The sequence below is a fragment of the Amphiprion ocellaris genome, chromosome 6 (assembly GCF_022539595.1).
Source record: "Amphiprion ocellaris isolate individual 3 ecotype Okinawa chromosome 6, ASM2253959v1, whole genome shotgun sequence".
Taxonomy (NCBI): Eukaryota; Metazoa; Chordata; class Actinopteri; family Pomacentridae; genus Amphiprion; species Amphiprion ocellaris.
In genome coordinates, this window is record NC_072771.1 from 36,380,707 (window position 1) to 36,394,266 (window position 13,560).

General features: G+C 36.8%; 1 protein-coding gene across 3 annotated transcripts in view; it reads left to right on the plus strand.

Annotated features, from left to right (window-relative positions):
- Positions 1 to 13,560, plus strand: part of ksr2 (kinase suppressor of ras 2) — a 142,095-nt gene that overhangs the window by 60,140 nt on the left and 68,395 nt on the right. For all 3 annotated transcript variants that reach the window (XM_023276279.3, XM_023276278.3, XM_035950986.2), the window contains one exon: positions 6,494 to 6,666. In XM_023276279.3, the coding sequence (XP_023132047.1) occupies positions 6,494 to 6,666 (173 nt within the window). The remainder of the gene's footprint in view (positions 1 to 6,493; positions 6,667 to 13,560) is intronic.

A 13,560-nucleotide genomic window follows, 5' to 3' on the forward strand; every position in this document is an offset into this window, starting at 1 on the left:
TCTTCAACTTTCTCTTTTTCACAAACTTTTCATATGCTGAGTAGAAACAGGCATCTGAAAAGACGCTTTAACAACTGTGGAGTTGAAAGTCCTGCCCTCCTCCTCCTCCCTCTGCCTGCCTGCCTTCACCGACAGCCGTTTTCAAAACCAAAATTGGGAATCCTCTCCCTTCTCTCTACATTCATTTTCACTTTTTTCCCCCTCACTGAACATCTACAAATCATTTGGGGGAGAGGATAAAGGCATGCATGCGGGGAGATGAATGGTTTAATTTAGATTCAAATTGCATAAAGTGGGCTAATCGGAATAGCTGACAAAAGCTCTATGACGGAGAAGTGATAACCTGCAGGCTGCTTCCTTATTGCGGGAGATGGGAGTGAAGTGCTGGGCTGGTTTACAGGTCTAATTGCATGACTCAGTGTAGGGAGTGGGAGACCGACATGGGAGGAAAAAATTCCTGTGGGATTTAACACTTAATGACAGTTACTTTGCATGATAAGTCAGAACTCTGAGCGTTCATTTTCGTACTTTTAAAAAGTCAGTTTTTCATGGATAAGCTTGCTTTTTCTTGCCTTTTTAAAATACTTTTCTCACCTGTCTCTTTCAAGGTTTGTGTCTGATTGCTGAACAGTGTCTTCTATATGCATCTGCTGCTTTTGTCTGCGTTCTGGACTTTACTCTGGTACTAGTCTGTCGCACATCTTTTCACATTTTCATTTTACTGAGTCTGTTGCTTGTCTTTCTAGCTCAGTTTCAAACATCTCCGTGGCCTGTCCTTCACTGTCTCAACGGCTTACAGGATGTGTCTGCGCATCACTCAGACATCACTTTATAGACTTGTGAATCTGATAATGTCCAACGTCAGGCCACGATTTTCTCCTGTCAGGTTAAATAGATTTTTTTTTTTGTGCAGGAATTTCTGTATGTGTGCACACCTGAGGTTAACTGTGCGTAGTTACATGCCTGCTTTGCCTCCTGGGGTCTGTTTCATGAAGCAAGTTCAAATAAAACCCATTGGAACGAGATTAACATTACAAAGGGATGTGGGGGAATCACATATTCACTGCGCTCCTCATTCCAGATGACATTTTAACCATTGTGAAATTGCAGGATGTGGTCTGTAATGGGGATAGATGTTCTGCAGAAAAAAGAAAGCCAAAGGTCTCCTCCAGGGGGGTTTGGGGGAGGCAGGTGGATACAAGGGGCAATTGAAGAGGATGCAAAAAATTTGAATTCCATTCCTTTACTGAAGTCTGAACACAGACATGAAACTCATATTGATATCATTCAGCGTTACTTCCACTTCCCGGGGACATCATTATCTCCCAAGTTCACTGTGAATAAATGCCTGTAAATCCGCTTAGAAATCTTTGAAATTAGGCTCCTGAACCTGCCAGAGAATTGTCAATTTTAAGTTTTCTCTGAGTTTTCCCGCCGTACTTCTCTGTGCTGCTGATAGTTAATTTGGCATAATTTAATAGTGTTAACTTGCCAAAATATGATTTAATACAGTCTAAAAAATCCTGTCTCAAAGGAGAATACTAGTACCTACTGTCAGAGCGACTGATGGTTTTTATTACTTCTCATTGGCTTCCAAGTAGAACTATATATTGGCATTTTTGGCTTTGTGTTCTTATTTTACACAAATTTCAGCTTGAAGTTGAAGGAAATACAAATTCACGCTTTCCTGACGGTTTTTAAAAATTGTAGGTAAATGCAGCTCTAATTATTTCAATGTAAAATTGCCATATATACACACACACTCCAAGAGACAGTAAAATCACTGACCAGCACAATTTTAAAATCACCCCTAGAGGAACAAAACCAGTCTGAATTGGCCTTTTGTTTGTACTTTCTTTGGTTTACCTGCTTTGACTGAACCTAACATTGGCGTTTCTGAATCTGGGTGTATTCCGATGAAACTGTTCATATAAAGGAGAAGAGAGTTCTTATTTACAAGCCACATAATTAAAACCACAGGTGAAATGCTTAATGTGATGTGAGATGGAAAGGGAGAAATATCACCCTTGTACCAACAGGAGAACACAAAGACTATTGGGGTGATATTTTCATAAAATACAGCAACATAGCTTGAATGGAATAAGACATTGTGAAAACACATGGAATAGTATCCAAACATTAACTTAGTCTGAACAAAATTACGTTATAATGCAACCAAATTCTCAATTACGTTCTCAGAAAAACTTAATGTCACTCTGAAAAGAATGTATTTTCGCCACGAAGTCTGTAAATCAGGTAAGAGGGTTGGATAGAGTCATGGGTCGTAGACTAGACCTTCATACATGTGGGATCGTACTACTTGGATTGAATTGTCACGTGTTTATTTGTGGTAGTCATGTCCTGTTTAGTTAGACTGAGGCATAAAAACTAGGTTAGGTTTAGGAAAATATTGCAGTTTGGTAGAAGTTTTCACAAAGATGCAATGCCTATATAAAATATTCACCTCTTTTGGAAGTTTTTCCCTTTTCTTGTTAACATTGAATCATGGTCAATTTAATTTTGCTTTTTGGACAAGGCTTTATTTAAAAAAGAAAACTTTTTCATGTCAAAGTAAGAACAGATTTCTGGTAAATAATATCAATTATTTCAATGTATATAAGGTTAAAATAAGGATGGCATAAGTATTCACCTAATCACACCGAATCACAAGTGATTCGAGTAATTCATCACAGGTGCAACCAATTGGTGCTCAAAGTCACACTATTGGTAAAATGGCGATCATGAAGTGATTGTAGTATAAAGACACCTGTATCTAGAAGGTCCAGTCACTGGAGAATCAGTACTACTAGTGTTTACAGCAACATGTGAACAAAACAACAGTCCAAGCAAATTCGTGAAAAGATTTTTGAGAAGCAAAAGTCATGGATGATAGGGATGGAAACAAGAAAGTTGTGGCGTGACTGAATATCTCTTGGAGAAAGGTTACATCCATCATTAGGAAACGTCAGGAATATGGTGTAAATCTGCCGAGAGCTGGGCTTGCACTTTCAACAGTCTATTTTCCACCAAGTCATAAAGCTGGTGAAGAACAGCCAATAGTTGTTATATGAACAGTCTCTCCTGTCTCAGCTGCTGAAGCTTGAAACTCGCTTAGAAGACTCATAGGTGTCTTGGTGGCCAACCTCACTGGCATCTTTCTTACACAGTCATTTAGTTTTTGCCTGCTTTACGCAGATTCATGCATGTGTCATATTCCTTCCATTTCTTAATGGTGGATTTAAATTTACTCCAAGGGATATTCTTTGACTTGGAAATATTCTTGCATCTATCTCCTGAATTATGCTGTTCAAAAACCTTTTCATGGCAATAAAAAAAATATCTTGATTTGAAACGTTTCTGGGACAAACCTAGTCTGGCGGAAAGCGTGTTTTCTTCAAAAATGTACTTGAGAATGCAGTTTAGTTGTGTAGGAATGTGATTTTGGGGGACTGGGTTGCCAAATATTCAAAGGCAATGCTGGCAAGGCAGTACATAAGTGTGAGAATGATGGTGAGTATTTAAGGTAAAATTTCTTCAGGAGTAAAACTTGTTTTCTTTTTAACTCGTGACGACTGAAGAAAGTTAGAACTAGAAGAGAGGAAACGGGAGAAGGAAAGTAGTTAATTGCTGATGAGGTCTATCTGACTGCATTTTTGCATTTATAATTTACTGAGGGGGTAATTAACAGCATGCAGATTATTTTTCTAATGAGGGACAATGGAGGGTATAGCCTGCTTTTATTTCCAATTATCCCCACAAAGTCACCTCACGTTATCCTGAGCTGCAGTGACGAAACACATCAGGATGTCTTTACGAACGCTGGCGGAATGATGACTCAATTTTTCTGAGTGTGAATGTGGACTCTTCCCCTGAAGTTAACCTCTGGAGCAGGGTATCTGTGCATCATGTGTTCCCATGTCAACCACATCCCGACACCTGAGTAAATCCCCAGGACAGCCGGATAATCCACTAATCTCGCTTTGTGGTACAGGCCCGTGACTTCACCACCGTTCTTGTTCCGAGTCCAAAAAGATAATCAACAAATAAGCAGCTGGAATAGCCTGTGAGTCACTTGAGATATTTTTCCATTAAGTTACATATTTTTTTTCTTATAATGAGTCCGAGCTGTGTAGGTTGTGTTGCTTGGTTCAGCGAGTTCACAGTCACCTCACTGTCACCTGAGTATCTGCATACTTAAAGGTGGCATCTCACTGAATTGCACAGAAGTTTCATGAGAACTAACTCCATGACAAGCCGACGAAGACAAATTGCTCCACAAGCTCAATTATCCAAAACTTAATTCTGAAACTCAATTCTGAAATGACACCACAAATACAGTCAAGATGACAAACACAAGCCAGTGATTATGGGAAATTATCGGTGACTCGCGATTTGACACAAAATACTCATTTAAAACATGTTTTTCAAGGAGGTTACAAGTTTCTGTTGAAATGCAGGGATACAACTGCAGACAGCTGTTACGTGTCATGTGATACAACCCACTCACAGTTCATTAAGCCTCGATATCATCACTCCTGTCACAAAATTAGGTTAAAATGTTTGTACAGGTTTCATATCCTCAGCTGCATATTTTCACAATACTTGAAACCAGTAGGCAATTTAAAGGGCTTCACCACTGTGTTAAAGTGACAACTTTCTGCCATTCTGTCACTTTCCACACAAAAATACCTGAGCAAGTAATGTATCAAAGGAGGTTTTCATGTCCAATTATTTTCTTTTATTCTTTGTGTCGTCTTGTGTAATCTTCTGTCCGGCCATCCTGCATGCTTTTCTCATCCTGTCAGCAGGTTGTTTTCTTCCTGGCCTGATGCCTGTAGCTTTGTAGTCATCCTATGAACACGACACTCAGCTTTGCACAACATATCATGATCCCTTAATCCCATAATTACACCGTTTTAGTGCACCGTACTTAATTTGGCTTAGTGCGCTATCACACTTAGAGTTCGTTTTGTGTGGCTGTGCAGCAAAATTACAAGTTTATGGGAGTTATTCAGCAGGTAATTGGAGTCCTGCCAAGTTAGAGTATTTGTGGTGAAGATAATCAAAACAAAGGAGCTCCAAATGTTCATGTACAACGAAAAAATTACAGTATAAAAGTACTCACCTCCCTCGGACGTTTTCCCCTTGAATTTCTTTTCAACATTGAATAATGGTCAATTTGAAGAGGCTTTATTTAAATGAGAATTTACAAAAAAGACTCTTTCATGTCAAAGTGAAAACTGATTTCTACAAAGTAATATGTAATTATGATAATTATGTAAACATTTTAAATAAGTGATTGCATAGATATTCACAGAATTAAAAAAAACATACTTTCATGTCATTCTGAAAATAGATTTCTACAACATAATGTGAGTTAGATTAAAAATATAAAATGTAAATAAGTGCATAAATGTTTACAGAATTCACAAAAGACTCTTCCATATTAAAGTGACAACAGATTTCTGCAATGTAAAGTCAATTATTTAAAAATATAAAACATAAAATAAGTGATTGCATAAATATTTGTCACAATTTAGGAAAAAAGACTCTTTCATGTCAAAGTGAAAACAGATTTCTGCAATGTACTGTCAATTATTTAAAAATAGAAAATGCTAAATTAGTGATTGCATGAATATTTGCAGAATTTCGAACAAAAGACTCGTCTCAAAGTGAAAACATATTTCTACAACACAATATCAATGATATAAAAAATATAGAACATTTTACAAGTGAGTGCATAAATGTTTGGAGAATGAACAAAAAAAGACTCTTGCCTGTCAAAGCAACAACGGAATTCTGCAAAGTAATGTTAATTTCTCAAAAATCTAAAACGTAAAATAGGCGATTGCATAAATATCCGCACAATTTACAATAAAGACTCTTTCATGTCAAAGTGAAAACAGACAACTATTAAAAATTAAATCATGTAAAATAAGTGACTACATAAGTATTTGCTCACTTTAAAATAACTCACCAAATTTAACATGGGTTCTGTGAGTTCTTGTAAAGGCCAAATTATATTGACCATAATTCAGTTGTACTCCTGAGATAATCCTAAACTCTTATCATCAGTCTGTGCTCTCAGTACCTTAATTTACTCTTTCTTTTCTTGACACACTTTTCTCACTTTCTCTTTCCTTATATTGTCCACCTGATTGAATTTCATACCTTTCCAGGAGCTGGTGTGAACTTGTTGCATTCGGTGGTGGGGTATGTAGCATGTGTAGGTGGAGACAATAATAATAATGGTTACTGGTGGGAGCAGAGAGAGTTTTTTTTTCCACAACAAAAGCAGTCACACTGTTTACTCAAAACGCAGCAAGTCTTTGCAGCTGAATTCCATTATATTCTATGTATATGGAGTATTCTGGGTGGAGAAAGTGGTCGTCTCTCCGTAACATTTGCACCTTGACTGACTGACTGGTCGGATGCTATTCACAGTGATATCTCCATCTCACCATTTTTTCTTTTCTTGTCTTGTTTCCCTTAGAGCCAAGAAGAAGACCAAGCCCTTGAACCTTAAGATCCACAGCAGTGTGGGCAGCTGTGAGAATCTGCCCACGCAGCGCTCACCCCTCCACACCGAACGTTCTCTGCGATCCTTCTTCTTCCCCTCCTTCATCCCTTCGACACCTCCCGTCCATGCTGAAACACCCTCTGCAAGTGAGTGAACTCATCTTTTGTTAATTGGCTCGCACTCGGGCTTTTATGAAATGAGAATTTTTTAATGCCTTTAATATATCCCGTTCATATTCCTGTCCTCTCCTGACATCTGCTTATTTAGTTCGCCGGTGATGTTTTATTTTAGGGATGCCATTCTCCTCTCTCAGCCAGGTCAAGTCACAAAGTCTAGTTCACTCTGGTGTTTACAACTGCACTTTTATAACCAAAAATTAGTCTTTATTGCATCGTGGTAGATAAAATAGTCTGATCTTGTGCATTGCATGTGAATATTTTTTCTTAATTTTGTCCAAAAATCAACCGCTTTGCGCTTTCTTGTGTCAGTTTGCCTTGACATCTGGGCAAACCATTATTGCTCTTACAGCCGTAACTCTTTCCATTAAAAAATACTTAAGTGCAGCTCTGTTGGTAAATGCAGCGAATGAATAATCAGACCTTGCCATAACGACCGGAGGTGGTGTATTGCTGCACATCAGCAGCCTTATTGGCTGATACATTATTGGCATAATGCGGAAGCCATTAGATTTAGGAGGAGATGGGGAACGGCAGAGAAACAGAAAGTAATGGAAGTCTAGTCAATGAAAGGAGTGATGAATGGTCGTCACCTAGTGTCGGGAATAGTCACAGACCGCCACTAACCGGTATGCGGGGCACAGCGGTGCATATTGGGCGGTGGAAGCATGACATAGAATAATCAGTCACTCTGTATGCATGAGAGGACAGAGACACAAAGATCCGCAAAAGGCCGAGATGACGAGAACCGATGCTGATATACAAATGGGTGGCAAATTAAAAGGAAAACCCAGCATAAATGTGTCTTATGTGCCATTAGAGCTGCTTAAGTGTGCTATCAAACCTGTTGGTCCAAAAGCACCCGAAGGTATTCAGTTAAGTTGAGGTCCAATGACTGTGAAGGCCTCAGTGTGTGATTTGCATCATTTTCATACTCATTAAACCATTTAGTGACCCCTGGAAGCGACTCCATCAGGACTGAAACATTTCATTGGTGGATAAAGGTGACCTATCAGAACAAATGCAGCGTAGCAGAACCACTGAATCCCCTCACTCCCGGGGTCAGTGGTTCAGGTTTTTCCTTAAATTTGTCGCTTGCCTCAATGTAAATTTGTTAGTATAACAAACTTGCTTATGTGGTACAAGTACACATTTGTAATGTTCCGCCCATCCCATCGTGAAGAGACCTTTTGTTTTCCAATAAGGTACTTTTTTAAAGAGGGTTAATACTATTAAATCTGTCGTTATTAAATATCATAAGTACTTTATTAATCCTTCTAAGCTTGATAAGCCATTAACAAGGACATATCCTGTTCTAGGTTGTAAAACATCTGTGATTGATGTTTACCCTCCATTATACCATCTTCTATTAACAAATAATCAATATATAAATGTTTGCAATTCCAGAGGGATTACTGTAAAAAAAAAAAAACAACAGTTTATCATTAATGCATTAATATTTATAAAGCCGATTACTTGCAATCTGCTTTTGTTGGCTCAATTGAAAGTGACAAACTTCTGGTTTTGTAATTATGTATTTTTCATTAACATTTACAGCTGCATGTTCTGGCTTGTAACTGCTGCTACTGCTCTGCAAATCATTTTAAGTGAATTAAACTGAGAAACATAAGTTTTCTGCTGCCTTAAAATGTGAGTTAGTCACACTGCAGTTGATTTATTAGACAGTTTATGAGTTGTGAAAGTGTAAAATTAGCATAGTTAATCTGACTAAACTTGAGGAAACAAGTTGGCTAAACTCAAAATATTAAATTGAATCAACTAGCCAGATAAATAATTTTACAATGAATTTCTTACACAAAGTTACTTTTGTAATGTTGAATACAACCTTTTAGATTTTTTCCCCTATGGTTGCTCTTTATCCTGCCAAGATGAAGAGTATATTTGTGCAGAGGTGATTATATTCCACCATATAAAGGCGTATTGTGCTTCTCAGTGTGTTCTCTGACATTCATCCCCAATAGGAAGCCATGGTTCCAAACTTAATGTGTGTAAATAATTGCTGGCTGTCAGACTTTGGCATCGATCTTTTAAAAACTGCCACAGGATTTGTTTGCTCTGCCTGATTTTGTATTACTTTGAAAAGGGAATTCAAACCTGCTTTTCCAGGTAAGAGTTATCCTTAGTCGTCCAATTATCGGTGCTCTCAGCTGTCCAAACAAACGCTGCCGCTGTCAGTCAAACAGTCATGCTGATGTCACCACCGTTAGCGAGATGGAGAGGTGCGTAGCCACATTTAACTTGACATTTCGATGAAAGTCACGTATCGTTGCTTATTCTTTAACTAAAGTCGTGTTCACTCTTTTGGCTGGTTTCAAATGTCAAAGTATTGAAACGCTGTGGCTCGGCGCTGCAGGTTCATATAAAGTGTGTTATTCTGACGAGATGGCTCATAGTTGTCCTGATAAACACACAGCTTCATGCATCGACAGACATCAGCAGGTAAAACTAAGTTTCACCTTGAAGAGAATTGTGTAGATTTCTGAATCCGATTACTTTTTTTTTTAAGTAGCTTGTTTTCTCGTTGCTGTTTTTGTTTCAAAGACTGAACCACAGGGCAAACATAAGTAAGGAAGCGAGTCCTTATTAACTACAGGGAATATGAAGCGGTGTCAGATGAGTGTCAGCGCTTTTGCTGGCGTGTTTACCTGCCAGTTCAACCCAATCTCTTAGAAGTTGGCAGAAATGTGCTTTGAAGGCACATAATGCCACTTGGATTATGTTTTTATCAGCATAATGAGGAGTTTTTTACAAGTCAGATGGTGCTGATAACTGAAAATACCAGTAAGATGTTTACTGACTGCTTATTTCATTAAATCTCTGCCACAGCAAACAACAAAAAAAACCCAACTGTTTGTAATGCTCGTGTTAGTTATTAAACTGTTAATCTTACAATCGCAGCACTTGGTTAATGTTAGGTGTTGCCTTTGTGCAGAAAATGTCTGCAAGCATCTTGAAACACAGCACAGCCCGAGTTTGCTTCATTAACCCTCTAAAACTCAAGCAGTTTTTTGAGTTTCCTGTCACATTTTTACTCACTGTGGGCTCATTTTTCATGGCAATATAATTTCCTACACCTCTATGGAAATAGCACAACCATTGCTAGAAGTGGAGACAACTCAAAGATGTCTTCTGCACAGTATAACACATTTATAATGCCATAAGTCAAAATATATAAAGCAAAAGGCATATTTAAAAAATTTATTTGATTAGTTATTTTAGAAATAAATGCGGAAAAAAGGGCTGGATTTTTTTCCAAGTGCCCACAGATGTTATCAGTACTAGATAGATAGATAGATAGATAGATAGATAGATAGATAGATAGATAGATAGATAGATAGATAGATAGATAGATAGATAGATAGATAGATAGATAGATAGATACTTTATTAATCCCGAGGAAAAAAGATAAATAATTGTTGGCTCTACATTTTATAGATATTTTGCTTCTTACATTTTTACAACCTCGCCAAACTAGGTGTTTTTACAAATACTATGCTGCCCATAAACTCTAGAATGCTGTTTCACCATGCAAAATGTATCTTCCAACCACTTGCGGACAAGTTTTTTTTACCGTTTTTGAGCCATGCTGCATTTAGTTTATTGATAAAGTGTGTCATTTTTTTATTGCTCTCAATCTCTCTAATTTGTTTCTGTACTTGTTTCCTCTCTGCTCTGTGCAAACACAGCCTGCAGTTCAAAGAAAAAGTCAACAATTTTTTCTTTTGTGAGTTCATAATGGCTTCTCACTGGTGCTGAGGAGTGCTGATTTTATTTTATTTTTTTAACAGAATGTGAACAGTAGAAAATTATTTATTTTAGGTAAAATTTTAAATGAGACACGTAGTATAAAGTGATTTTTAATGAAATATCTTGATTTTAAGGTGAAATTTGGATAATTTTCCTCATGAAATGTTATCTATGAGATGATTATTAAAGAGCAATTATTTTCGAATTTACATTTTTCACATTTTTATTTTCTTTTAAATCAAAGATGGCATCCCTTTCAAACTTGCTGTTGGGTTTTCAGGTCCAGAGGGTTAAAAATTACCAACCTTGTAGCTCTTTTGTTGCTAAAACCTAGTCATCTTCATGGTTAAAGTCTTGTTTTTCAAACTAATGGCTTCAGTCAATGCATAAATATTATAAATCCTTTGCTTGAAAAGGAATTACATTTACCGCCTACGTAATTGGGAAAACGGTGGATGCTGACAGTATGTTGTTGCTGTCCTGTTAAGTGTTTAAAACAGCATGTTACAGGCTTTAAAAATGCAGAATTTCATTATGTTGCTGGGTTTTGGTTAATATGCATGTAATGGAATGTCCGTGTGCTACCTAATAAAATTTTTTCTTTGCACCGGAAACCTGGGAAACTAAAGTTGTCACATTTAATTGTGTGTAAAAATGTGGATGCAGCATGTAATTTAATATGCACAGCTAAGTAGGTGAGATACATGGAAGTGAATGACATGTAGATTTGAAAGATTCCATTGGATTATACCATGTTTTAAGTGAAATTCTAGGAAAATATGTTTACACGTTAACATTGGAACCATGTGTTTTGGTGTGAAAAACTGGAAATAACAGAATTTTGAGGAATTTGCAATTAAAGATTAAAATTTTTTTCAATCTTCTGCCCCCAGATACAGATAGAAAATTAAAATCTGAATGTTAAATAAATAATAATACAGACAAATAGGTTGATCTCAATGCTGAAAATAGTGATCACTGTCTTGCAGTTATTCATTATGAAGACATCTTCCATGTCACCACCTGTAAAGTTATTGGACTACAAACTGAAAACCCGCTGAGCTGCATTGTCCGAGTTAACAGAGTCTGCTGGAGGCGACAACACAGATATGCTCCTTACGCAGACGGAGCGTTTTTAGGAGTTAGAAGAAGAACGCTTTGTTTTTTTTTATCCTGCTGTACTAGAAAGCTTTATTAGACACAGTGGGGATCACAGCTTGGTTTGGAACTGGCCTGTATAACCACAATCCAAAATAATCGGTCCGCTGTGGACATCTCTGAAGGTTGAAGGAGTCGTACAACTTCATGCTCCCCTTCAGGCTTTCTGGGAGGAGTTGTGGGACCTCAGAAATATCACCTGTGATTTCTCCCTTTAATGTGAGCTCCTTCCTTCGGGCGCGTTTTGCAGTTTTCCCAAATGCAGGTTTGACTGTTAGAAATGTTTCTGCTGGTGTCGATTACAGTAAGTGCTGAGGGTGACATGCAAGCTGTGTGTGTTTGTCTATGGGCTTGTGTGGATTTCTTTTTATATTAGTGCATTTCTACACAGTAGTTGATGTGTCAGTGTCTGCCAGACTGTTTCTTTTTACTACAGCACCATTGAGGTTAGAAGAAAATGTCTGTGGTGGGAAAAATAAAGATTACCTCTGTCTGTGTTCAGTGTATTTACACTTTTACAAAACGTTGAAAGCTGTTTTTATCATCATAGCTTTAACATTTAACCTAAACTGTATAAGCTGTAATATTTTGATCTCAAAAAGCTGATAGTGATTTTTTCTTTACATATTTTAAACCTCTGAGGCCCAAAACCATTCGGCAGGTTTGAAAGGCATATTATCTTTAGAAAAAATCATAAAAATGACGCCGTTCATCAGAGCTAGAAATTGTAAAAACAGAGAAAAGACCATTTGATTTTCAATTTTCCAACAGTTCTTTTAGTGATCATCTGTGATGTCCTGTTCCATTTTAAAACTCAACCAAATCTATGTGTAAAATGATTATATTTCATGAAACTCCCTTAATTCACGATGGCTCATTTAAAAACAACACTAAAAATGAAGCATTTATACTAAGCAGATTCTTTAAAAAAAAAAAAAAAAAAAAAAAAAAAAACTCATCCTGACAGCCACATGACAAAAATGCTTCTTTTTTTTGGCTTAACTTGGCTGAACTGCAGGTTGTGTTTACCCAGAACAGATGGGAGACAAATATAAAAACAAATCCAAAATGTACGTAGTAAATAACTATCTATAGACCGTAGAGTCAATGTTTGTTGTGACAGTTTTGGGAGTAATTCTGGGACTTTTCAGCTTAACTGGAGGCTGTGTTTATACAGAGCAGACAGCAGAAACATATAGAATTAAATAAAAATCTAAATAGTAAAATCTAATGATATAAATAAAAAGCAATCCAAAGTTGTTTAAAACAATCCAACTGGATTTTAAGAAAGTTCCTTAAAGTCCAGTTGGATTGTTTTAAACAACTTTGGATAACCATGACCTGGATGAATTAGAAACTACACAGACAATAAAAAACAATGCAATAACAGAACTAGTAACATTAGTGGGCATTTTTTATTACACATGTTGATTTTATTTTTTCATTTAAAAAAACTAATCAAAGAAATTCAACAGATTTCCCCCCTTTTTAAAGGGTTTTATGGCATTCTAACTGTATCATGCTACACAAAAGATATTTTTAAGTTCTCTTTACTTCTAGCAATGGTTGTGCTGTTTCCATAAAGGTGCAGAACTTTATATTACAGTGAAAAATGAGCCCACAGTGACTAAAAATGCAACAGGTACCAAAAATGCCCAGAAAAAGTTCAGGAGGGTAACTCACATGTATCTGTTTATATTTAATATTTGATAATTACTTATTTATTATTTATAATGTTGCACTGTAGATGTTAAAATTGTATCGTTTGTTAAAATACAAACGAAAATATAAAGGAATATAGTTCTTCATGATACAAAACCTGAAGAATGAAATGCCCGATAACTCATCGTACTCGGTTGTAAATAACCCTGTACATAGGATGTTTTCTCAGTTTGCCCCGAGGCTCTCCGGTTCTAATTTTAGGAACGGCTTTCTTGC